This window comes from Chiloscyllium plagiosum, unplaced genomic scaffold (genome assembly GCF_037043375.1).
Source record: "Chiloscyllium plagiosum isolate Xiang-an unplaced genomic scaffold, Cpla_swu_hap1 HiC_scaffold_2, whole genome shotgun sequence".
Taxonomy (NCBI): domain Eukaryota; kingdom Metazoa; phylum Chordata; class Chondrichthyes; order Orectolobiformes; family Hemiscylliidae; genus Chiloscyllium; species Chiloscyllium plagiosum.
In genome coordinates, this window is record NW_028270140.1 from 5,297,210 (window position 1) to 5,324,279 (window position 27,070).

Below are 27,070 nucleotides of genomic sequence, written 5' to 3' on the forward strand. Positions count from 1 at the left end.
TAAGTGTTCTTCAATTTTTCATAAGCTGACGTCCCTGATGCACTACACACTAGCCTACTAGTCCTTAGACTTTACAGGACAAACTTTCCATTAATGTGCTCTTTTGATTTAAAAAGGAGTACCAAAATAGAGTATGGCTTTACCTTGCCTTCATTGACCAAAGTGATCAAGAGCAAATGAACCTTAATTTGCACTTTCCAAACTGTGTTAGTGTATTGTTTGATCAATGTAATAGTGGTTCAGAAATTCAGTCATCTTTTATCATCCAAGTTAACTTATTTGGGTCTGCATTCAGTGACAGTTAATTTTCATCTTTCAACAGAAATGTTATGCAACACCTTTATCCCCAATAACTTTCACTTTCAACAGAGGTAGCTCAGAAGTAGCTTACATAACTTCTGATTTTTGGACAAATCTTTTTTGTTTTATAGGATAATGTCTTCTGGGTTGATGGAGAACAGAAAGCTCTGTATGGAACAAATAAATTTACAGGTTCAGATATCAGGCTTTTAGCTGCCAACTTGACAGAACCTTCAGATGTCATTATTTACCACAGGCTGACTCAGCCAGCAGGTGAGGAATCCAGTAGTGGCTGGCCATTCTGCTAAATTTACTCTATCTGTTCAAAATGGTGGAGGGGAGATAACTATAACTTCAAAATTGTCAGACAAATCAGGGTAGGTAATTTGTTGTCATTTGAGGTTTAGTTGGTCTGCACCAAACTTGATTCTACAAACTGCAATATTTCTCACTTGGGCTCTTCCAAACAGCTGCTTTCATCTAGCCCACTGCTGAATGTGACAAACTCATTACCTGCCCATAGTCAATACCCCTCATTACTTTCATGTCCTTCTGCAAAATGGAAGAATGAAAAATAAAGACAATGGTCCAGATTTGACCTGAAATAGCAGCATTTCAGTATTGACTAAGTTTGGGTAGGGTATAAGCTGTTCTACAGCATTTTAATCCCTGGTGAAACTAATTGCATTGGTATGAACTTGGCCACTTTCAAAATTCTGTACTTGAGCTTCCTGGAGAAAGCCTTTTTTTTTTTAAAAGGTGTGTTCTAGGGATAAGATCTCTGTCTGGGCCCAGAGCTACTGCCTGAGATCAGGGAGAAGGATTCTAACCACACCTTTTTTTGGTTTTGCTTTCTGTAAACCTAACTTGTGATTCCTGGGTCTGGGCTCATGGTGGTCTTTCCAAAAACTAACACATTGTGGTTCAGGACCTCCAGTCCTAATATGCAAATTTTGCAGCATTAACTCTTCAGTTTCTCAAATTTTGATCCATTCACTACAACTAATCATACATTCACCACTCAACAGCTGTGGATTTAATTTTTTCCTTGTTTTAGATTTTTTTAACCAGGAGCACAAGTAATTAACTTGATGTCAGCTTGTTCAGAAACTCTGCCTGCATACAAACTCATCCCTACCCCAGAACTCCATTCCCTGACCATTGTGTGGTCAGTTGAAGTCAGTGTTATCCAAAGGATAGAACTTCAAAAATATGGAGGATCTCCTCAGATCTAATGAGACCTGATGGTGGTTTAATCTGAAGGTCACATGCCTCCAGGCAAAGGAAGACAGTCCTTCATAACTTCCATGTTGGAAGTTAAACTAAGCTGTTAGAATCACAAGCTAACTGTCCTCTTCCCAATAAAGTAAGTCAGTATTTAAACATCCTTGTTGGAATATTGTATGAATACTTAATCTCTGAAATCTCTGGCCCCAGTTGGCATTCAGCTTCCTGATTTTACTAGGCAATTACCTAATTTCAACTTCCAGGCCAATTCCTTAAGTCCTGACCCCCTCCATCTGCACTGTAAACTGTATCTTCCCTCCATGCAAGCCTTTGAATCTTTCCGGTGGGGTGTCTCCATGTGCAAATTCTGATCTACAAGTGCTAATCAATTGATGTTGTGACTTCAGTCCAAATTTAACTTGAACTTAGTTGGCTATTTGTCAGTTTGTTTGGCTTTATTGGATTGGAAAACCACCTTCCCAATACTGTCAGGAATTCTGATTGTGAACCAGGTTGAACATCTTTTCCACAGGCAAAAACTGGTGTGAGAATCTGAAGACCAGAAGCTGTGAGTACATGTGTCTGCCAGCTCCTCAGGTCAACAGTTACAGTCCAAGATACACTTGCGTGTGTCCAACTGGAACAAAAGTCCAGAAGGATGGATGGCATTGTGGAATGGGTATGTGGGTGAACAACCTAACTTGGGTCTAGAAGAATCTGAACTTTGTGCCTAATCTGTGTAAGGTGTTATGCAAGTCTAACATCTGAATTTAAGTAAAATTGCCAACTCTGGGAATGGCAGCAACCACTGCTTAATCTTTTGGCATTTTAAAGACCTTAGTTTCCAAAGGTAACCAATTCATGAGTTGCAAGACCATCAAGGACTTGACAAAGATTTTTTAATCTATTGCTTAGCTATTGATTTTAAAATAGACACGTGTGCTAAACCACTTTGAGCATGTTTTCCTTAAGTCACTCTGAACATGCAAAACCAAGTATAATGCTTGACTTGGGTTTTCCCTCCTAGTTGCAACTTGTGGAACATCTGACTTTATGTGCAACAATAGACAATGCATACCCAGTAGGTGGCTGTGTGATGGTAAAGCTGACTGTGAAGATGGATCAGATGAGCTAACAGAAGTCTGTCGTAAGTTTTTGGAGTATCCTTTCCACTAACACTTGGATCAGAAACAAAACTGGAGGCTAGAACGAAACCAAGCTCAGTCTCTATCTGGAGGAAAAAATCAGTTAGCATTTTGGATCTGGTGACCCTCAAACTTAGAGCTCAACTTCAAAGTCTTGCATTTTCTTTCCTAGCCAATTTTCAGCTGTGCAATTTTACCACTCAATCAAGCTTTCAAATAGCTAAATGCAGCTACTAACTGGCTCCATGCTAGCTTTAAGTCAGTGCACTTGCACTGTACAGAGATCCCAAGTGATTCTGTTTAATAGAGCATTTTCCCACTAATCCAGATGTGGATTTTATGCCTTTTAAGGTGGTTGCAGTTTCCTTTCCACTGGGGAAAGTGTAGTGCCCAAATGGTGTTTCCAACAGGAGGCAAGGAAGCTGTTTCTACACAATTGACTAGAAACTGCAGCATCGAAACACTAAAATATCACTAGTTTTCTAGGCTTGGCTCAACCTTTGCCAGTTCCTGGAGGCAAGTAGGACTGTATGTGAAATGCTAAATCAATGGAATGATTGCAATAATTTGTATATGGTATTTTGATTTGGACCATTCAAAAGAAACTGTTGATTACACCACAAACAGTTTGCCCCAAATCTTGGAAAACAGCTTTTTTTAACCTGCCCTTTGGTCTGGGCTACTAATTCAGAACTGATCAGTCATCCAGCACAACACTTTCAAGTTATGGTCAGCATGGACTGGACCAAACTGAACCAGTCACCCTCTGTCTGTATTTGGCTTCCATTCCCTCTGTGCCCCAACCCTCCCATAAGCTCTCACTTGTCCAAATGTCTCAAGTGGTTGCAGCTAGTCTTATGTTCATTCTACAAGCTGCTCTGGTTTCTTTTGAAATTGGCCAAATCCCAATTTTTCTCCATGTCATACTGAATGCAGCCTAAGTGGAGTGGGCATAGCACTAGTAGTTAATACTCTTCAGTCCTATTAAGACATAATGTGCTTGTGTTGCATTCAAGTTAAAGCTTAGACATCACTTAAAGCTAGGCATTGTTGCTGGCCACTTGTAGTATATTCCTTTACAATTGAAACTTTCCTGTTGTTTTTCTATGTACTGATTTGTTTTTGTGTGGATACTTTAATTTGGCACATACTGACCTTAAAGTGCACTTTTTTTTTTAATTTGACAATTTTGGATTTCAGATGAAGTAACCTGTCTTGGCCATGAGATCAGCTGTGGCCTAGGATCATTTCAATGTGTTCCTGTTGCTTGGCGATGTGACGGTGAAAAGGACTGTAGTAATGGTGGTGACGAAGTCGGCTGTGGTAAGTTGGTCAGTCTGTGCTCTCTAGAATCTAAAATTTTAGCTAAACGTGGCATTTTGATTCAGACTAGTTTTGGGTTTTGTGACCCAGCTAGTGTAATATCCACATTGGTTAGAACACCATTTTGGACACCTGCTAAAGGTTGCTTCGTCTCCTCGTAAGAAAGACCTTTGCCATTCAGAATGGCATTACCATCAGATTAGTTTTAATGGTTTCATCTAACATAAGCTGATGACATATATGAAGCAAAGACTCATTTTAGAAACCAGCTTCCACCAGAAATCCATTACTTGTGCCCTGCAGCTAAATCAACATACTAAAATTGCTCTTACCCCCCCCCCTCAATCCTTTTATGTATTCAGTTGCTTAACCTTTTTTACTATCAAACAACAGCAGTTTCTAAGTCTCTGCTTTTGGATTAGATTCTGTTTTTCTGGTATCTTTAGTATTCTCTATTCTGTCAGTTAGTCAAACAGGACCAGTTTCTCTACTAGAATACTGAATCACTTTACTCTTTCCTACAATTTACACTTTTTTTTTTTTTGGTGAGGAATTAATGCACTTCAGGCCTCTTAAAATTTCAGAACCAAGCAAGTAAGCTTTGAACTAAATAGATTTCATCTCATTATTAACCAAAAGAGCTGCTCCAATTCTAACTAATGCCTAATGTATACAATATGAAGTTCTAAGTGTAGAATCCATCTTTGGTTCAACTGCTATAGCAATTGTGAAGGCTCTTGGCTCACCCTTGTCCACACCGTTTACTTAAACAGCTGTTTTCCACAACCCCTGATTTGCAACAGTCTCCACTTCCTCTATAATGAAGCTTCTGAAGAGATGAATTGACTGGTTGTCTAACTTAATTTTTCAGGCATAATCACTTGCAACCCAGAAGAGTTTACTTGTCTCAGTGGCAACTGCATTTCTCGAACATTTGTCTGCAATGGTGTGGCTGACTGTGCTGATGGGAGTGATGAAAAGAAATGCACTTCACACACCTGTGGCATTCATGAGTTTCACTGCAATAGTTCAGAGTGTATACCTTCTAATTGGGTATGTGATGGCAGTGTGGATTGCAGTGACAAATCTGACGAGTCACCAGAACACTGTGGGCACACCGTCTCTCATCTGCCTGTGGCATGTGCTCCTTATGAGCTCCCATGTGATTCTGGTGAATGTATCCAACGTCACTGGTTCTGTGATGGTGATGCTGACTGCAGAGATGGAAGTGATGAGGCAAACTGCCGTAAGTAGACTATTTTGTACTCTACTGGGGCTATATTGCATACCAGCTTCAGCTGTCTTAGCACCATTTAGCTGTGCAAGTAAAACTTATGGCAAAATGACCATCTGATGCAACATTGGCTGTAACTCTGCAATTCCAAGCTGTAAGAATAAGTTCTAGATTGCCTTGTTTCAGCCCTAAGTTAAGGTATTAATCTGCAGGACAGTGTCTCCCTGGACAGTCCCTTCCAAAGACCTGCATCCTGAAGTAATTGTGAAATGGATAGCTGCAGTAACCTGCACTTCAGTCAGGATTGCAGTGAGCGTGAAATACAGTCCATCAATTGCAGCCAGAATGCATGGACTGTCAAGTCACCAATCGTCTCCTGAAGGGTTAGACTTTTTTAGTTAGATTTAACTTGCAGAATCTGAAGTCTGGATCTGTTTCAAAGGGAGTTGACAGTTTTCTCAATATGGCTCGTTTGTGGAAGGAAGTTATCTAGTATGATTTGATATTAAAGTCAAGAATGCAGACTTTCACACTATCCATGTACCAAGGCTCAGAATTCAAGGGTTGCCTCCTATTTCAATTCTAAGTAATTTTGGTCTTGGTTTAGAACACCCTAGGCCACTCCTGAGACTAGGCTTTTCTGTTTTATCACAGAACTTCTGCCTGTGCTATCTGCATGGTGATACCACAATTCCTTCATTCCACTCTAGATTTTGGACACCATATGACTCTAATCATTTTAGTGATACATTTGCTATTAACTCAGTCAATCACCAAATGACAACAGGCTTGAGTTTCCGGCACTAAGAATTGCTGTAAACCATTTGGCTCTAACTTTTTTCTTCCAAATAGAACTTGACTGACTGGTCTGCTTCCACTTGCTGTTCCATGCTTTCATGTCACTAATCAAATCTGATTCAGCTCTTCTGAATGGAGCTCTCCAGACATGGTCTCATTGCTGCAGTCAATACTCAAGTATTGACTTGCTGTAGCTGACATTAGACTTTGAATGGAGAATTCCTCGGGAGACTTCATTGTCTGCCGTCTAAAGTAAGCAGAATCACTAAGCAGAATCAAACCATATGTGGAGAAAGTGAGGTCTGCAGATGCTGGAGATCAGAGATGGAAATGTGTTGCTGGAAAAGCGCAGCAGGTCAGGCAGCATCTAGGGAACAGGAGAATCGATGTTTAATTTGTTCTTCCACTTCTATTCCTAGTCCATCCTTGTAATGACCTGTTAATCTAGCAGCACCCTATTCAGATGTTTGGTGCAGGGTGAAATGAGGATAAAAGATCTTGTGTGGATCTCGAGGGTATGCTTCATGAGCACTGAACCCTCAAACCTGGGGCCAGGAGCCAGTTAAGCTCCTGATGCTGCCTAACCAACTGTTTATGTTCATCCTTGATGATCCTTTTGTTCTCCCTCAAGGAGATGGGCAAGCAAGTTACTAATCAAACTTGATCAATTTATCTTCAATTGATTTTTAACTTCAGTTACTTAGCCAGCAGCATACTTTAGTGACTGAAATAGACAGGCTACTTTTAATTTTAACTTAATTACCACAAACCCAGGAGACCCAATCTAATGCAAGATTCCATGTGGTACTTCTCTAGGAAGTCTTTCAGAGGCATCCACTACAGATCTCAGCACCAGTGTGCTAATATGACCAATAGAATCATCATTTGTCCTTGGCATGTCTCCAACCCACATTTCTGAACTAATCTTCCAATTTAACCAATGTTACTGTTTTCAGCTCCCAAAACATGTCGACCAGATCAGTTCAGATGTGGTGATGGTAACTGCATCCCCAGACAAAAGAAATGTAACTTCTTTAGGGACTGTCACGATGGTAGTGATGAAGTCAGCTGCAAGAAAAGTAAGTGAACAGCTCTTGCTTTGTGAAGGTATTATTTGTTATTTCCAATGCTCAACACTAGTGTTGCTGTTCCAGTTTCAGAGTGCAGTGGACCTACTGACTTCAGATGTCAAAGTGGTGAATGCATAAACATCACCCTCGTATGCAACCACCAGCAAGACTGCAAAGATTGGAGTGATGAACTAAATGGATGCAGTAAGTGGATAATGTTTAACTCTAGTCTAGTATTTACCAGAAGTTGGGATTGCAACAGAACCACTTTGCTTAACTTGAATTCTAGGTTTAAAAATTTGAGATGCAAATCTTTTGACTTTTAACTTCACAAAAGCAACCCATCTGAAGTGAAGGTGATTTAAGTTTGTTCTTTTGAAGTGCATGTAACTGTCCCTGGTTTAATTGCACCTAAGGCAGCTCCGTGGTTAGCACTGCAGCTCCTAGAGTTCAATTCTCACCTTGGGCAGCTGCAAGCTAGTGCTAATTCCTAGCTTGGAATGGAAGTGGCAGCTTTAAAATCATGGAATGAACAGTCCTTAGTCACAAATGTCCTGAGCACAGCACAATAGTGGGCTCTTTGCTCAAGCACTTCTAAAATGTAATAGACTGAGTGCTCTATTCTACAGATCAAAATGAATGTTTGAAGAAGAATGGTGGTTGCTCTCACTTCTGCCATGATCTTGTCATTGGTTATGAATGTGAATGCCCTGCTGGCTTTGAACTAATTGACCAGAAAACCTGTGCAGGTAACAATCTTATTTCTAACAGTGGCTGCCTAGTTGCCACATAGAAACTAGGTCTTAAGCTTAACTTTTTTATTTTTTTTTGCTTCTCTTCCTCAGATGTAAATGAGTGCCTCAATCCTGGATCCTGCAGCCAAATTTGTATAAATACAGAAGGAAGTTACAGTTGTGAATGCAATGCAGGATATACTACTGATCCAGTTAGTGGAGCCTGCAAGGCAGTAGGCAAGTGTGCTTGGGACAGTCAAATGTTGATCCATGATTTGACAACCTCCTGTAAACCTTGTGCAGACTTACAAGCTAAACTATATATATATTTTTCCTCCTCTCCCTCCCCCAATGCTTTCCATTAACCCATAATTACATTCCCAATAACTACTACAGGAGGAGAGGAACCATATTTGATCTTCACAAATCGTCATGACATCAGGAAGCTGGGACTGCATCGCCAAGAGTACACTGAAGTAGTCAAAGAACTAAGGAAAGCTGTAGCATTAGATGCTGATTTTGCAGGGCAGAGGATTTTCTGGGCTGATGTGAGCCAACAGGCAATTTTCAGGTAAGGTGAATGTTGCTTGTGCTATTGTGCTCTTGCTACACCAAAGCAAGCAGTACAAAGAACCTTCCTGCATTAACTTAGCAGGAGCTTTTCTGCAAGTCCACTTAAAATTCAGTTTGCTGAACTACTCTGCTGTTTTTTTTTCTTCCAGTATGCTCATGAATGAAACAGCTGAAGCTCGTATTTTCAAAATCAATGTCAGTTTGCAAATCCCAGTTGGAATTGCAGTGGATTGGATCTATAAACATGTCTATTGGACTGACCGTGGGACCAATACTATATCTGTGGCTACATTTGATGGAAAGAAAAATATCATCCTCTTCAACACTGACTTAAGGGAACCAGCTTCTATAGCTGTTGATCCACACTCTGGGTACTGAATTATTCATACAATAGAACAACAAAAACCTGGAGTAAACTCAAAGAACTTAAACTTAAGACAGTAACATTTCAGTATTGCAAATTTCAACCTTCATTGGTACAGAAATCCTTGCTAATTCTAGAGTGGGATCATCCTATTCTTTACAAAGCAGATTGGACACTATCTCAATAACACTGGCCCTTTTAATTTGGGGGCAATGGTGGTGGAAGCAATTCTCATCCATAGTGGCTAAATAACAGCCAACTATTTTCCATCTGTTCATTTCTATTGCTGAATAGATTCTCAAAGACCAAATGTTGTACATTGAATTCATACAGAAGTTATGGTTGGCTGAGTGCAAGTTCTACCTAGAAAGATTGCTAATCCTAGTTGTCATCTGTTAAAGTTTGCCTTAACTAAGGCAAGGCTGACATTGTGGCAACACAAATCTAGTTCCTGTTTTGGGTTCTAGAGCAGTGCTTGAAATTTGAATGCCACTTTTGACTGCACCACCTTGTACGTAAAACTTAGTTTTGTTTTTGTGGTTAATCACAGGTATCTCTTTTTCTCAAAGGTTTATCTACTGGTCAGATTGGGGCACTCCAAAGATTGAGAAAGCTGGCATGAATGGTGTGAATCGCCAAACTTTAGTTGCCACAAAGATTGAGTGGCCAAAGGGAATTTCTCTTGGTAAATCAACATTGATTTTAGTGCATCAAAGTGAACTTGCCAGTTGAGCTGTATTTTAAAAGCTTTGATTTGCCCACAGATCTTGTGAAAAGCCGTCTGTACTGGGTTGATGCAAAACTGCATGTGCTAGCAAGTGTAGACCTGAATGGTCAGAACAGAAGAACGGTGTTGCAGTCAGAAAAATTCCTTGCACATCCCTGTGCAGTTGCATTATTTGAGGTATTCTCTGTTCTGTGGTTTTGAATGTGGCCTTGAGAAGGTCCACACTGTAACTCAATTGTTAAATGTTATCATTTTCAGTACCATCAAATTCATCTGCTCAGCAAAGCTGGACTTCAATGTAAAATTTCTGCTTCAGTTGAAACTGCAGATTCTATAAACTAAAATAGCTGGGAAAGCTCACCGGGTCTGGTAGCATCTGACTTTGTTTTTTGAGGAAGGGTCACTGGGCCCAAGACATTAACTGACTTCTGTCCACCGATGCTAGTAGATGGCTGAGCTTTCACAACCACTTCTGTAGATTCAAATTCCACTTTGTGAAAAGTGGACATAAATAACAATGGCCTGAGTAGTGTTCAAGTGCACTCAACTCATCCGATTCAAGTCATATTTCTGCATTTCCACTTGTAGTGTTATCATAGCAAATTAAGCCACTGAAGCTGTTTCTTTTTATATACAAGACAATGCCATTAAAACTTGTCTGGCTGAGTTGAAAACTGGCATCTTTGCTAAGTTCTTCCCCCTCTTTCACAGGATCATGTATTCTGGGTTGATGCAGAAAACCAAGCAGTTTATGGAGCCAACAAATATACAGGGAATAACATCAAAGCTTTGGCCTCCAATGTGGATGCTCAGGATGTTATCATTTATCATGAGCTCTTACAGGCACCTGGTAAGAAACCTAGAAATTGTTACCCTGACAGAGTTTCTATTGAGTGATTTTAGCTACAAAGCTTCACCATTTGTTTCATGGCAAACTTGTTCTGAGCAACACTGTCAACTAGCAGCAGCAGTACAGGATGCCTTTTTTTTTGTATATATCCCAAGTGCTTTTAAATCTTCATCACAAATGTATCTGGTGCCTTAATTTGTCCCACTCCATAAATGTTGCCATTGACTGGCATAAGCCAACTATAGGGTAATGCAAAGTCAAAATATGGATTTCTTAAATGTACTTAATGTTCAATGAATCATTAGAATGGAATTATTTCAATAGAATTGATCACATGCCCATATTTAAATGAGTGAATCAACATGGGGTTGATTTTGCTAAGCAAGTTAACAGGTAGTTGAGTAAACTGGTAACAGTTGGGTTGTTCATGGTAACTTGTTAGCTTGATTCCCATTGAAACTGGATATGCATTTGCAGCAACCACATTATAAACAAATCAAAATTAGAGTAGGCACTTGTAATGTTTAACCTGTGACTCTATTCCCAGGGAAAAACTGGTGTGAGAATGGAGCCTGTGAGCACATGTGTCTTCCTGCTCCTCAAATCAACAGTCAATCAGCAAAATATACTTGTGTATGTCCAACTGGAATGGAACTGACCAATGATGAACAACAGTGTCAGCCAGGTAATCTAACAATGCTGCAGAACCTATTATCATATGCTCCTTTTTAGCAGGCCCCTTAGCAAGAGTCCATAATGCCCTATGTCCAGTCTACCTTTGATCCGTGGTGGAAAGGAGATGGCTATCATGCAGTGCTCCATCTTGTTGTAATAAAGGGCCACAGCCCACAAACATTAATTAGTGGGCAGCACAGTGGTTAGCACTGCTGCCTCACAGCGCCAGAGACCCAGGTTCAATTCCCACCTCCCACGACTGACTGACTGTGGAGTTTGCACGTTCTCCGTGTCTGTGTGGGTTTCCTCCGGGTGCTCTGGTTTCCACCCCACAGTCCAAAAATGTGCAGGTTAGGTGAATTGGCCGTGCTAAATTGCCCATAGTGTTAGGTGCAGGGGTAAATGTAGGGGAATGGGTCTGGGTGGGTTGTGCTTCAGTGGGTCGGTGTGGACTTGTTGGGCTGAAGGGCCTGTTTCCACACTAAGTAATCTAATCGAATAATGAGCTTAATTTAAAATCCAGCAGCTTCCTGTTAAATACAGAAAACAATCTAAACTTGAATATTGCTTAAACTTGTTCTCCATAACACACCTAAAGGCATTGACCCACTGAACCACCAGTTGGCTCCAGTCCTATGATCTAAGACTGATCTTCCAATGATCATGACAAAAGTTGATGCTTTCCTAATTCTTAAAGGTAGCTGCCCCATGACTTAATTTTCTAATCAGTTATTTTCAAACTCTAAACTGTGTAGCTTATGTTTTTCTCTACAGTATCTACACTTACAACAGCAAATGTGTCTACAACGGCTTCCAGTGTCACCCCTGAAGAACTTTCCTTCAGTTTATCTACTATGTCACCAACTATCTTGGCCACTTCTAAAGGTAATAGGCTATTAACTAGCAAGACTCCAATGTTCTGCAGTAAAATTGTGCTTGATAGCCATGTTACTTTCACTACATTTGACCTTTTTCAATCCCAGAAAAACATAGGGAATTTGTTACAAAGCAACTTGAAATGAGAATTTGTTACTTTCCTGCAGTATGCAGACTGGATATGTATTCAGTTACAGCCTATCAAATGCATAGGATGCTGACCCAATTTGATACTGGGCTTAGACTGTGCATATTTGATACCTTTTTAGAAACTTAGCCTTTTAACTGTTAGACCAATACTTCAGTGTAACTAGCTTAAAATAACTCTTATTCCCAGGTGTGAAGTCTCATTCTCTTCCTGAACAAAAGTCAAGAGGATCTACAGCTGTTTGGGTCATCTTTATTCTTGGTAAGAACATTTTGTACTTGGTCAGCTGGCTTGACCTCTTTGGTCTAAAGAGTATTCAAACTTAGTTTGAATAAATGTATAGGAGTTATTTGTAAATTTTTAATTTGCTAAAATTAGTAAGGATTTGTTTAACTTTTTTAATCCAAATTGCAAGATCTGATACCTAGTGTAGCAATGCAATACTTATAATCCAAAACATCTAGCTCAGCAGACTTTTTTTATTACAAGGTCTCTTTTGGCTTGCCTAATGTGTCACTTTTTTTTAACAATTGCAGCACTTCTAATAATCACTGGCTTAGTTGGCTATTTTGGCTGGCAATCCTGGCAGAAGAAGAATGTACAATACACCAGTTTTGAGAATCCAGTGTTTCAGCATAAATCCACTGAATGAATCAAATAAAATTGTACTTTGATTTAACCTTGGCATCTGTTGTCTAATTGCAAGATTTAGTTCACTTTTTTAAACCTGAACTAAATGGTTTCTAGCTCTGGCTAAAAGTGTAAATTCAGTGGAAGAGCAGGTGGCTCGAACAGCATCCAGTTAATCTGTATTGCAACAATCTTGAACAGTGTTGCTACAGCAGAACTTCCAAGGGGAGAAGGTTTTTACAGCCATTCTTGCAAGATCTAACTAATGGGACTAATTTCTCCAATCTCCATCTAATCCAGTTGAGAAACATCTCCATTCTGTCCCTTGGTATTCCCAAACCAAATGGGCACAGTAACCTAAAAGGTTACTTTTAACCTGATGGCAATTGTTTCCTGTAACAAACCAAATGTGGAAGTCAGCATTAAAGTCTAGTCACTTTTTTAAATGCAACTAGTTGAGCATATTTATTCACCAGCACACTGTCCAGGCTAAACTTAAGCTGTTGCAGGCTATGTCTTGAGGTCCAATGATTGAGCCAGTTGTACTTATGCCATGACTTGATATACTTTTGGAAAGTCCAAACCTTGGACAATACCTCCTCGCCCTAGTCAGTTTGACTGATCTCCAACAAGAATAGACTGCCACAAGGCAACAACTTTGACCCTGTCACACCACTTGCCTGCCCCTCCCTCTTTCCCAAAACCAGCTCCCCAATTTGAGTAGAACACCAAACTCCTAGATTTCCTAATTCTCCTTCAGCACTTTAGATGCTGTCCCTGACTGGATCTGGTATATTCCTGGTAGGTATAGAGTGCTGATGACCAGAGACATTGACCTGTAATCAAAAACCAGAGTAAAGGGCAGTAGGTACTGAAGGGAAATGGAGGTGTGACTTTGGCAGATTTAAAGGTGAGTAACAAGAATAGGGGTCCTTCTAAAGATCTCTGGAACCACAGGACAGCCTGTTTAGTATCTGACTTTCCTTAGAAAAGGAAATAGCAGCTAGAGAACTTGGAAATTGTAATGTCTTAATGTAAATTACTAAGGTATTAAAGGTAAGTCTCCAGTACTTGCTTCCAATGTTTGGAAAATATTTGGATCTACGGAAAAGACTACTGGGCCCCTTAAGAGTTATCATGGGTGAGAACTGAAGCTTGGCTTTTAAGCTACTGATGCTGTAAGGAAAAGCCTGGAACTATCACCAGTGGGCCTTGCATCAATGGTGGGCAAGTTATTGAAAGGACTGTATTTGCATGCCTTTGAAAAGGCAAGCACTGATTATGAATAGGCAGCATGACTTTGTCTTGTTAGCTTGGTTATTCAAAGTGATGTCGAATGGACTGGAGTGCTTGATAAGGTTTGTCAGGGTAGACTGGTAAGATTAGATCACATGGGGTCTGGGGCAGTAGTCAATTTGCTGCAATCTCCTTAAGATAGACAATAGTAGAAGGTTGCTTTTCCAGACTAGACACTTTCACCAGTCCTTGTGGCACATCACTGGTTAAGAGTCCACTGCATTTACATATGCCTAAATGCATGTGAATATAGAAAGCTTTATAGACTCATGTAATGGACAGTGTTGGTTACCTCCAGTATGACAAACTTTCATCAGATGCTCCAATGGGCAAGGAGTAGCAGATGGAGTTTAATTGGGGTGTTGTAGGACTTAACCATGTCATGGTAGGGTTCTGGGAGTGTTGTACCTGCAGTCTAGTTGCTGTTCAGCAAGCATTCATTTTTGAAAGTAGAACGACTGGTCAAAATAGTGAGAAAAGCATTTTCTGCATTTGTCACTGCATTGTCTCAAGAGTTGGATGTCATTGTTGTAGCTGTATGGGACATTTGAGGCCACCTTTTAGAATACTGCACAATGCTGATTGCCCTTCTACAGAGACAGTTTGTTTAAAACTTGCAGGTTTTGCTGTGGATGTTGCCATGACTCTAGGGTTTGAGCTATAGGGAGGCTGAATGGGCTGAGGATATTTTCCTTTTGGAGTGGGTGAGCTTGCAGCATTTTAAAACATGGGCGTGCATAGGGTAAATAGCCATGGTCACCCTCCTTGGCTGGGAGGAAGAACCTAATTATGAATTTTTAAGGTGAGGAAAATTTAAGTGTCTGGAGGGGTTACTTTCTCTCATTCCATATACACTTCCCCCTTTGGATCTGGATGGGTAGAAGGATAGGAAGGGTTTAGACTCATGGGCCAAATGCTGCCAAATAGAACTAGGTCTGATTGGAACTGTCTGATCTGAGGAGTTGGACCAAAGAGTCTTTGTGCTGTATGTCTGACTAATGCATCTGATGGCTTCCCAACTAAATCTTCAACTCAAACCAGAGCAAAAGTTTTTTTGTTCTTATTACCTGTTTAGATATTCCTTTTTTTGAGTCTTGGATCTTCAGATCTCCAATATGCTGCACTGTCCATTGTCATGGGGTTGATCTGTCTGCAGGACATTTTCAGACACTTACTCTCCAGGTTCATCCTTTTGGTTGGAGAGACTTCAGTCAGTCTTGAACACTAATTTTGAGAATTCCATCACCCTTGGCTAGAGATTAACAAAACCTTTTGTATTGTAAATAAAGGAATACTTTAAACTAATCTGAAATGATGCAGGAGCCAATGCCTTTCTTCACCCCTTGCCATGTTTAAGACTCAACAGTGGGGGTATTGGGCCTGTATGTTAACATTTCCTTCTGGACAATCTCCACATGCCAGAGCCTTTTTCTGAGGAAGCTTTCCTGCTCACTATGGCAGGCACCTCAGGACCAAAACTCCACTTCTGTTTAGCCTCATGAAGGGCTTGTGCCTGAAACATAATTCTCTTCATTACAACCATATGGGTTTAGTTGCCTTTTCTAATGTTAGTTTGTAGTAAGCACTTTTTTTATGGAGTCTCCATCCTTCATCAAATGGATTCTAATTACTTGCCCATGTGAACTTTCACTAGCCCCTCCCCAACTGTCTCATGGCCAATTGAAGGCCTTGCAACCAGCCCCCTCCCATTGCTCAGCAGAAAAGAATGTTGTACTCTAACACTTGGAGAACAATGTTCCCTCATTGTCTTGCCATTGCCTTACGTGGGACAAACAATTTGTCAGTTAACTATTGCCTAAACAGTTTTGTATAATGCCCCCAATCAAGCTCAAATTTACTTACTAACCAATTTAGGACTTTTTTATTCAATCAAAAGCCTTGCGAAATATCCAAATCACTACCTACACCACTTTCTAAAATTCTCAACTGATATCATGAGGTAATGCTTAACAACCTCCAGTTTAGGGGCTCAGTGGCTAGCACTACTGCCTCACAGCACCAGGGAACCAGGCTCAATTCCAGCCTCTAGCACGTGTTTGTCACTTGTGTATCTCCTCCATAGGAGAAATTGAGGACTGCAGATGCTGGAGATCAGTGTCAGTATGTAACTGGGAAAACTCAGCAGGTCTGGCAGCATCTGAGGAGCAGGAGTATTGACACTTCTGGCATAAGCCCTTCATGCAGAATGAGGCTTCTGGGCCAAGGAGGTTGAGCTGGGGTAGAGGTAGCTGGGGAAAGTGGTAGGTCAGAGGAGGATGAAGTAGATAGTTGGACAGGGAGCACTGTTCAAAAGGTTGGCCATTTCTCCTACCTACAAAGATCCCACCATTAGTGATATATTTCCCTCCCCAACCCACTCAGCATTTTGGACAGACAATTCCTTCTGTGACTCCTTTGTCAGGTCCACAATTCCTGGCACCTTCCCCTGCCATCACAAGTGCAAAACCTGCACCTTCACCTTTGTTCAAGGTCCCAAAGGATCCTTCCATATCCATCAGAAATTTCTGTATTTCCACAAAGTCATCTACTGTATCCATTGGACCCAATGTGGTCTCCTCTACATCAGGGAGACAGGACACCAACTTGCGGAACATCTCTGGGACACCTGCACTAATCAACCCCGGCCCATGGCTGAACACTTCAACTCTCACTCTGCCAAGGATATGCAGGTTCTGGGCCTCTATCGCCAAACCCTAACCACCCGACGCCTGGAGGAAGAATGCCTCATCTTCCACCTTGGGAGTCTCCAACCACGTGGGATCAATGTGGATTTCACCAGGTTCCCCATTTCTTCCCCCGCCATGTCCCAGTCATTACCTTCTAAATCAGCACTACCCTTTTGAACAGTCCTACCTTTTCCATCTTCCTTCTGACGTATCACTTTCACCCCCATCTTCATCTGCCTGTTGCTTTCCCAACTACCTCCCCACTCCTTTCCCATTTATCTCAGTCCCCTCGGGCCATAAGCCTTATTCCTGATGAAGGGCTTATGGTGAAACATCGACCCTCTTGCTTCTCAGATGCTGCCTGACCTGTGTTTTCCACACTTTGACATTCTCTGTCTGTGTGGGTTTCCTCTGTGCTCCAGTTTCCACCTACAGTCCAAAGATGTGTAGGTTAAGTCAATTGGTCATGCTAAATTGCCCATAGTGTTCAGAAACGTGTAGGTGAGGTGCATTAGTCATGGTAAATGTAGACTAATAGGGTAGGGGAATGGGTGTGGGTGGGATACTCTTCAGAGGATCAGTGTGGACCTATTGGGCTGAATGGCCTGTCTCCACACTAGGGATTCTATGGCAATCCTTTTATAACATTCTAACACTTATTCTGTTTTTGCAGAAGGCTAACTGACAGGTGTGTGGTTTTTTTTCCTCAATCAGTGTTTTTACTTTCTATATTTCTAGAACCATTAAAGATTCTGCAGAATTTTAAATGCTTTGATACCTTCTATCTCTCCAGTGCTAACACTTTCACTTTGTTCTTACTGCTCCCTTTCTAAGATTCCTATTTTGACAAAGCATTTGCTTAGTTTATCTTCCAGACTTGGTAAACTCACCTGATTCTGTCTGTAATGAATACACACTCTATCCTTGCTAATCTTTTGGACCTAGTGTAGCTTCTCACTGCCTTGTTTCATTTTTATTTTTCCTTTTATTTTGGTCCAGTTCCCAGGTCACTTTACTTGGATGTATCCTTTAGAATTCAGCGAGCTTGGACTTGCTGCTTCTCACGGGTGTTGTGGATTCCTCCTTTCCCTCCCGCCAGCCCCCTCCCCCTCGCAACACTGGTCATGCCTTGAGATCTTTTAAAATAAAACCCTAAGCTCATGTCTGTCTGATTTTATTTTTCATTTTGTTGCTGTCCTCACTAAATCTCCAAGCTTTAAAATACCATACTCCCTTTGCCTACATTTTCTTCCACTTCAAGCCATAATACATCACTAAGGCTATGTTGCCTTTTAGCCTTGTAATAAATTCAATCTGTAATTTTCCCTTTCAATCTACTAACCTTAGCTTCCTCCACTTCTCTCTTCCTATAAGTATCTCTTTTCCAATTCAAAGAGCCTCCTCAACTTCCCTATAATCAAGTATTTAGTTTCTATGCCTTTCAACATTTCTCCCTTGCTCTGACGTTTATTTTTACCGGCTTGTGAATTGGAGTTTAACACTAACATTAGGCTAGCATTTAAGATATTCTGCTATGCACGCACTGCATGGAATTCAAAGCTTGTCTAATGACTGTCATGATCCTAGTGTTGCTTAGTGAATTAAAAGGATAATGTATTATTTTGAGGACATTGTTAGAGGCTGGGACCACGTAAGGTGATGCATGGTTATTAACTGCCTTCTGAACTGCTCTAGCAAACTACTCACTGGCATCAAAAACTGCTATGAAAACTAAAAAATTAATGCCATATGTTTCAATCTAAGCACCAGGAATGGCAATGATTCTAGTCCTATTAATTCTGCAAAATCCTCTTTCTAACACCATGGGTGTGATCAGGAGAGTTTTCTATGACAACAACTCAACACTAATCCTTACATGATTATCTTACACTATTTCAAATGCCTAAGTCTAAGTAACTGCTGACTGAACTTCTCAACTCGATCGCATCAAGTCGCAACGGAAAACCCTACATGACCTGATCCTCACCAATCTACCTGTCTAATTGCATCTGTAGATGGGAATTTATTCATGTCAAATTATATCCTCTACGATGCTGAAAAATTGCCCAGGGGTGTCCTTTTTAAAAAAAAAACACAAAAAAAATGTTTAAAGTTGGACAAATTTGTCCTGGCTAATTTTAGCCCAATGAGCCCACTCTTGACAGTAAACAAAGTGATGGAAGAGTTCTACCAAGTGACACTTGTTTAGCAATACACTTTGTCTCCCACCAGGACCTCAGCTCCTAACCTTAGTCCAATCAAAGAGCTAAACTCCAGAAGTGAGATGAGAGTAGCTACTCTTGAAGCCAAGCCTCATTTGATCAAGTGGGGCATCAAAGAGCCCTAGTCAATGGGACTCCGGAAACCTCCCTCAAAATTAGATAATTGGGGGTCAATCTTCTCAGTATCAGGATATATCTGCAAGAGTTTCTCCCACTATCCAGACTTGGCTGGATAAGTGGCAAGTAATGATGAGACAAACCAGACATCTCCAATTGGAATTCAATGGAATTAACATCATTGAATGCCCCACTACCAACATCCCGGAGCTTACCATTGATCAGAAACTTAGCTGGACTAGCCATATACACAATATTGGCTATTATAGCTGGTCAGAGGCTAGGCCTTCTGTGGTGAGTAACTAATCTCCTGTTTTCTCTCTGCCTACAAGGCCCAAGTCCAGAAGAAATAGTCTCCAATTGCTCGGATAGTTGCAAATCCAACAGTATTCAAAACTCAGCACCATCCAGGACAAAGTAGTCCACTGGACTGGCATTCCATCCACCATCTTCAACATGCACACACTCCACCACCCATGTATGATAGCAGCAGTGTACGCTCCCTACAATGCATACTTCAGCAATTTCTCAAAGCTCCTTTGACAGCACATTTCAAATCTATGAGCCTAACCAGTTAGAAAGATGCACAGCAACGCCTCCACATAAAACATTCCCTCCATGGCAATAACCATCTTGAATTGGAACAATATCTCTCTTCCTTTACTGTCACGGTTAAAATCCTGGAACTCCCTACTCAACACCACTAGGCCTACTGACACCCAGGACTGCAGTGGTTCAAGAAGGCAGCTCACCACCACCACAAGGGCAACCAGCACTGGACAGATTTTTAATCCATAAGGGAATCGAGGGTTATCAGGGAAGGCAGGAAGGAGGGCTATCAGATCATCCACTATCTCATTGAATAGCAGAGCATACAGGCTGAATGGCCAAATGCTGATGCTCCAACTTGTGGTCTTATGTTAGCTTTGAGTGTGCAGAGACAAGCCAACAATCCTGAATTAGTGGCATGTTATTCTTCACGAATACAGGACTATTTAGCAAATGCTGTCCAGTCATGGAATTACTGAACACTTAACAAAAACCACTGCATCTTTCTATAGATTTCCTTTTAACAAGCAAACAATTCTCTGAGCTCTAGTGTTGCGATTTCTGCTCCAGAACAGCCAGACTCTGAGCTTAGCTGTTTCACTGCTAGAGCTACAACTCTGATATCGACCTGACCAGTGTAAAAGTGCTCAGAGCCCTGACAGCAAAAAGCAGAACAAATTCAATGTGATCACTAACCACCCAAAGCGTCTACTATTGATCCTACACAAAATTATGGAAGATATTCAGAGCTATCAAAATCCTCCACTAACCTTCCAGTCAATACTCAGATTGTGTTTCACTCAACTTCAGACCTCATTACAACCTTGAACCAAACATGGACAAAAATCACCAAAATCAAGAGGGAAGTCTGACCATCCTTGATGTTCAAGGTAGCCTTTATGTATAGCTTCAAGGAACGCTAAAAAACTGAGGTTGATAGGGAATGGAAAAAACCTGGCTACATTCAAACTTAATACAAGAAAGACGGTTGTGGTTGTCGGAGGTCCCATTACATCACTGCATGTGCTTTTTATTTATCCATGGGGCGTGGTCATTGATGATTGGTCAGTATTTATTGCCTATCCTTGGAGGGCGGCACAGTGGTTAGCACTGCTGCCTCACAGTGCAAGGGACCTGGGTTCAATTCCCACCTCGGGCAACTGTCTGTGTGGAGTTTGCACATTCTCCCCGTGTCTGCGTGGGTTTCCTCCGGGTGCTCCGGTTTCCTCCCACAATCCAAAGATGTGCAGGTTAGTTGAATTGGCCATGCTAAATTGCCCATAGTGTTAGGTAAAGGGGTAAATGTAGGGTTGCTCTTTGGAGGGTCAGTGTGGACTTGTTGGGCCGAAGGGCCTGTTTCCACACTGTAAGTAATCTAAAAATACTCTTATGAAGTTGGTGGTGATGATGCCTTTTTGAACCACCGCAACCCATGAGAGGTAGTTGTACCATTAATGCTTTTGTGAGCTTCCAGGATCTTAATCCAGCGATAGTTAAGCAAAGAGCTGAGAAGGGTCATTCAAAACCTCAAAACAGTCCTAATAGAGAAAGTGCTCAAGATCAGAGAGAAAGTGTGAAAAGCAGAACAGACGGACAGAGATGCTCCTGATTTCAAGACAGGTCCCTCAGACTTATCGTTCAATTCTGCCACAAATCTCACTGCAGCCCATGTCACTCAAATAAGATTCTATTTAATTTATTTTTCATTGAGCCCTTATTTATGCATATAAGCAAATGTAAAGCTTGGCTCCCTCATTATTTTCATTGTCTTTTCTGTTGAAGAGCATTTCTTTTTGGTAATGCTTAAACTCTTAATGGGACTTAAACTTCACATAGTCTATGGACAGCGATAGATTTACAAACTATCCTCCAAGCCACACATGGATCTATCTTACCATTTCTTCGCTGTTGCTGGATCACAATCCTGGAACACGCTGATAAAATGATATGAGTACCTGCTGCCTGTGAACTGCAGCAGTTCAAGAAGGTGTTTGTCCCCACCTTCACTTCGGAATACACTTTAAAAAAACGTTGTTCTAGACATCTTGAATACTTCAAGAATCTGCTCTTAACTAAGGCATCACACCAGAATTATTGTGGGAACCATGGTTTCTTGTGAGGAAGGCAAGTAAATGAAGAATAACTGATAAAACAAGAATGAAGAACCTAAACTAAAAATTTCCAGCTAGTTCTTTTTGTGAAATAAACTTTTCGTTTTCACTTTTATGAAGTGGAACTGTTAAGTTTGTAGACTGCACCTGTACAGATTATCCAAAGGACATGGGCGGAGAGTATTTCGTTCAGTTAATCGAATGCTGGATAATCGATGCCGGATAACATGGTTAGCCTCGCCTCAGGACCGTGCGAGCTTGTTCGGATGATCCGAAGTTTGGTTAATCGAATGCCGGATAATTGAGGTTCCTCTGTATTTGATGCTACCACGTTGGTGCAATGATGAGAGCAAGAAAAGTAAGCATTCATTGTGAATCCCAATAGTGTGGAAATAGGCCATTTAGCCCATCAAATCCACATCAACCCTCCAAAGAGCATCCCACCTTCTACCATATCCCATGTTTATTCCAGCTATCGGCATATCCCAGAACACTGTGGGCAATTTAGCATGACCAATCCATCTAACCTGCATATAGAATCATCATTGAATCCTTAGTGTGGAAGCAGGCCATTTGGCCCATCAAGTCCACATTGACCCTACGAAGAGTACCCCACACTTTACCCTATCCCATAGCATGGTCAATCCATCGAACCTGCGTATAGAATCATTATCGAATCCCTACAGTGTGGAAGTAGGCCATTTGACCCATCGGGTCCACACAGACCCCCCAAACAGCGTGCCACCCAGACCCATCCCCTTATCCTATCCCTGTAACCCTGTGTTCCCTGTAGGTAACTCAACAAGCCTGCACATCCCTAGACCCAATAGGCAACTTAGCAAAGCCAATCCACCCAATTTGCACGTCTTGGACTGTGGGAGGAAAATGCTCACAGACACGGAGAATGTGCAAGTCCACACAGTCGCCTGAGATTGGAATCAAACCTGGGTCCCTGGTGCTGTGAGGCAGCAGTGCTGATCACTGAGTTACCAAACGTTACCCTTGTATCATGTTACACATGTATGTTACATGACCATCAGCACTGGGTTGAGATGATAGGAAACCATAATAAGTCTTGGAGAATTAACAACCATTTTATGGAAATTATTATACAATATTTGTCTTCAGTATTCCCAAGAGAAGTGCAGAAGCTTCAGAGAAGATTATGATGGTGGAGACCTGGACAGCTTCTCAATTTAGATTCCAAACTACTGCAGAACAGTATAAATTTAATATCAAGGCATCTAATTTTGGCCTGTAAGAATGATGTCTTCCCTTTCAGAAATTTCAACAGGAGCTGAAGACATGCTATGGTTGCTTCAAAGAAATGTCAGAATAACCAAGGTAAAGCCTTTATATGTATTACACAAGCAACACAAACACCATTATATTTTTATTTTAAATTCTAAAGTCTTATATAATAAAAATGAATATATTCTGACTGTTCCCTTAAAACAATGGTCTTGATCATGGGCTAAAGCCTTTGGAAAGTACAGGTTGGTTCTTTGTATGTCAATCCTTTTTGAAAATGGTTCATGAATTTCTGAGTTTTTTACATTTGTGTAGATTGCCTTTCCAGAAGCTAAACAAGGTCACTAAAAGAGTTAGGTAATGTGGGCTGTGGAAAATGAAAAGCTAGTATTAATGTTTTCTAAATTAAAGCAAATTGACTTCACCACTCCATTTATAATGTTATAGGGATGAACAGCATGGAAACAGACCCTTCGGTCCCACTCATCCATGCTGACCATATATCCTAAATACATCTGGTCCAATTTGCCAGCACTTGGCCCATATCCCTCTAAACCCTTCCTATTCATATACCCATCCAGATGCCTTTTAAATGCTGTAATTGTACCAGCCACCACCTTTTTCTCTGGCAAACTCATTCCATATATGCACCATCATCTGTATGAAAACGTTGCCCTTTAGATCCCTTTTAAATCTTTTCCCTCTCATCTTAAACCTACGCCCTATAGTCCTGGACTCCACCACCCCAGGGAAATGACCTTGTCTATTCACCCTATCAATGCCCCTCATGATTTTATAAACCTTTATAAGATCACACCTCAGCCACCAATAGTCTAGATTAGAGTGGTGCTGGAAAAGCATAGCAGGTCAGGCAGCATCTGAGGAGCAGGAAAATCGACGTTTCGGGCAAAAGCCCTTCATCAGGAATGACCAGAATGACATAGGCCTGAAGGTCATTCCTGATGAAGGGCTTTTGCCCGAAACGTCGATTTTCCTGCTCCTCAGATGCTGCCTGACCTGCTGTGCTTTTCCAGCACCACTCTAATCTAGACTCTGGTTTCCAGCATCTGCAGTCCTTGCTTTTGCCTCAGCCACCAATAGTCCAGGGAAAACAGCCCCAGCCTATTCAGCATCTCCCTATAGCTCAAACCATCCAATCCTGGCAACATCCTTGTAAATCCTTTCAAGTTTCACAACATCCTTCCAATAGGAACTAATGATTAAAACAGTGCTTTCTGTATATTATTTGTGAAAAAAGCATTTGGAGCTAGCAGCACTTTAGGGTTTTTAAAAATACATTCATAGGTGTTGCCATAAATAAGCATTTTTTACCCGTCTGTCATTGCTCTTGAAATGATGATGGTGATCCACCCAGTGCTTGTGGGTGAGCTTGCTCCCACAGGACTGGCTTGGAAGGAGCTCCAGCATTTTGATCCAATGACCAGGAAGGAACAATGACATATTTCCAAGATAAGATGATGCAAGTTGGAGGAAACTTGTAAGTGGCAGAGTATCCATTTATTGCTGTCCCGTCCTTTGAGATGATAGAGGCCATGGGTTTGGGAGATGCTGCCAAAGACACTGTGGTACATTGCTGCAGAGCATGTTGAGACAGTATTTGTACCACACTTTTGGCAATGCTCCTGAGTGGAAATGTGGTTTGCAGCTTGTCATACTTAATAAATAGAAACAGACCCTTTGATCTGACTGGTTCATGCCGACCAGGTTTCTCAAACTAAACCAATCCTGATTACCTGCGTTTGGCCCATATCTCTCTAAACCTTTCCTATTCATGTACCTGTCCAAATGTCTTTTAAATGTTATAACTGTGCCTGCATCTACCACTTGTTCTGGCAGTTCATTCCACCTTCTATGTTAAAAAGTTGCTCTTCAGGTCCCTTTTAAACCTGTCTAGTTTTGAATTCCCCTATCCTAGAGAAATGGCCTTCGCTATTCACCTTATCTATGTCCCTCATAATTTTAAGCACCTCTCTAAGATCACCCTTTACCCTCCTTGTTGTATTGCTGTCCCATTGCACCATATCTGTGCAGTGACACCATTGGGAAGGACAGTTTCTGTGGCATGATATGACAAATGGTCACTTCCAGCAGAGTGGAAGGAGAAGTGTGCGATGAGAGGTGTGTAATTTATATATGTGTTAATTTTAGAGCTTAGATTTTAAAATAGTAATACTTGGGTGGATTACTTTTATGAATAATTTTTTTAAAACAGTAACTAGGTCAGACAATTCTTCTGGAACAGCAACTAATCCAATATGTAGCAGAGAGCAGGGACCTATAAGACATGAATGGAAGGTTGTTTTTACTGTAGTGGTTTATAACAGATAGAGTAAACATTGAAGGTGGTTCACTTGTTTTTGCTTGAGAATACACAAAGATAGATTTTAGGTTAGGAAATCTGGTGACTGAAGTATTCACACAGTTTGGAATCAGAAGCAAATTTAGTTCCTCTCTGAGACAGATCAGGAATAACCTCTGTAAGAGACCACTTTTATTACTTTCTTGGGTCTACAAGCTGAAATAGAAGTTGAATTGTTATAATTGAAATACAAGAAGAGTATTCCAAACGAAAACTGAAGTGCAGTATATTTTTGAGCTATGCAATACAGTGTTGCCTTTTGAAATAATGTGAAAGACAGAGAGAGAGAGAGAAATTGCGACTGAGTGACACTGAGAGTCTTCTGCATTAAGGCAAACCTGCCCTTCACCCACCCTGGGATTTGTTTGAGCTGTAGACTGTTTAAAAGGTTGTAGGGCAACAGCAATGAGAAAACTTCAGGATCTGAAAACAGAAAACATTATCTCTCTCTACACATACAAGTGAGAAAAAGACAGAAAAACCAAGAAAACGTAAAAGAAAAATTCTAACCAGGAAAGATCTAGGTCATCCAATTGAGGAACAGTCATCACCCTGCTGACAACTGTGTGTCCATCATTGCTGAAACTTAAAGGACTATGAGAAAAACATCTTTCCACCTAAAGGACCCGACTTTTGATCTTTGGAATTTTGTTTATCCTGTTTATTGTCTATTCACCAATTTATGTACGTGTAAAGCAATTTGTATATTAATTGAGATTAAGAGTGACTATGTCTTTGGGGGTATTAAAGTGACATCGTTTGCGCTGGATAATAATAGACTAGAAATCATTTCTTTTTCCCTGCTCTTGTTAGAGTTAAGTGTGTTCTAAAAAAAGAGTTAATTTTTCTGTTGCTGATGAAACCTGGTGTGAATTGTTTTGGTCCTGAGTAGCAGTCCATCATTTTTTGTGATCTCACTAGTATGTTGTACATTTTGGGATGGTGTGGGGAAGAGTGGAGCCTGATTATTGGTGTATTCCCAGTTAAGTCATGACATGAGTGAAAATATTTTATTTGTGAAACTTTCAAACCAGGGAATTTTTTTCAGAAATCAGCAGGTTGTTCGAAGTGTAAAGTCTATGCTCAGTTTTGTGAGTATTCATACAAAATGACTTGCCAACTCCCAGGAAAGGACTCAGAAGAATGAGTTAAGTTGAATTTTTAAGATTGGTAGAGAAAAAGGGCATGGATATGGTAAATATATAAGGTCTTTTCCCTGGGTTGGGGGAGTCCAGAACTAGAGGACATAGGTTTAAGGTGAGATGGAAAAGATTTAAAAGGGTCCTCAGGGGCAACGTTTTCACACAGAGGGTGGTATGTGTATGGAATGAGCTGCCAGAGGAAGTGGTGGAGGCTGGTACAATTACAGCATTTAAAAGGTGTCTGGATGGGTATGTGAATAGGAAGGGTTTAGAGGGATATGGGCCAAGTGCTGGCAAATGGGACTAGATTAGGTTAGGATATATGGTCAGCATGGATGAGTTGGACCAAATGGTGTGTTTCTATTCTGCAAATCTCTATGACTCTAAGAGTAATTTCTCTGGATTTGAGTCTTCATAACAAATAGCGTTGATAAATTGAGTGAGATTTTTCTGTATGGTTTAAAATCTTTTGAATGCTGATATATGGTGAGATAGCTTGATTTATTTTATACCGTTCCCCTTTTCTGTAATGGACTTACATTGTTAAATAAATTCTGCAGCCTGTGTGACTATGCTTTAGTAACTTATTACCATGTTAGTGGAAATGGAAGAAAAAGCACATGGTCTATCAAGTCAGATTT

At 40.8% G+C, this 27,070-nt stretch overlaps 1 protein-coding gene across 1 annotated transcript in view; it reads left to right on the forward strand.

The window, feature by feature from the left end:
• Positions 1–12,717, forward strand: part of LOC122564032 (uncharacterized) — a 35,103-nt gene extending 22,386 nt beyond the window's left edge. The window contains exons 26-43 of the mRNA XM_087994371.1: positions 432–573; positions 2,060–2,206; positions 2,555–2,674; positions 3,873–3,995; positions 4,867–5,241; positions 6,984–7,106; positions 7,182–7,301; positions 7,727–7,846; positions 7,943–8,068; positions 8,231–8,402; positions 8,554–8,775; positions 9,338–9,453; positions 9,533–9,672; positions 10,207–10,345; positions 10,893–11,030; positions 11,795–11,905; positions 12,234–12,305; positions 12,581–12,717. Coding sequence (XP_087850497.1) covers positions 432–573; positions 2,060–2,206; positions 2,555–2,674; positions 3,873–3,995; positions 4,867–5,241; positions 6,984–7,106; positions 7,182–7,301; positions 7,727–7,846; positions 7,943–8,068; positions 8,231–8,402; positions 8,554–8,775; positions 9,338–9,453; positions 9,533–9,672; positions 10,207–10,345; positions 10,893–11,030; positions 11,795–11,905; positions 12,234–12,305; positions 12,581–12,696 — 2,622 coding nt within the window. The 3' untranslated portion in view covers positions 12,697–12,717. The remainder of the gene's footprint in view (positions 1–431; positions 574–2,059; positions 2,207–2,554; positions 2,675–3,872; positions 3,996–4,866; positions 5,242–6,983; positions 7,107–7,181; positions 7,302–7,726; positions 7,847–7,942; positions 8,069–8,230; positions 8,403–8,553; positions 8,776–9,337; positions 9,454–9,532; positions 9,673–10,206; positions 10,346–10,892; positions 11,031–11,794; positions 11,906–12,233; positions 12,306–12,580) is intronic.
• Positions 12,718–27,070: the final 14,353 nt, after the last annotated feature.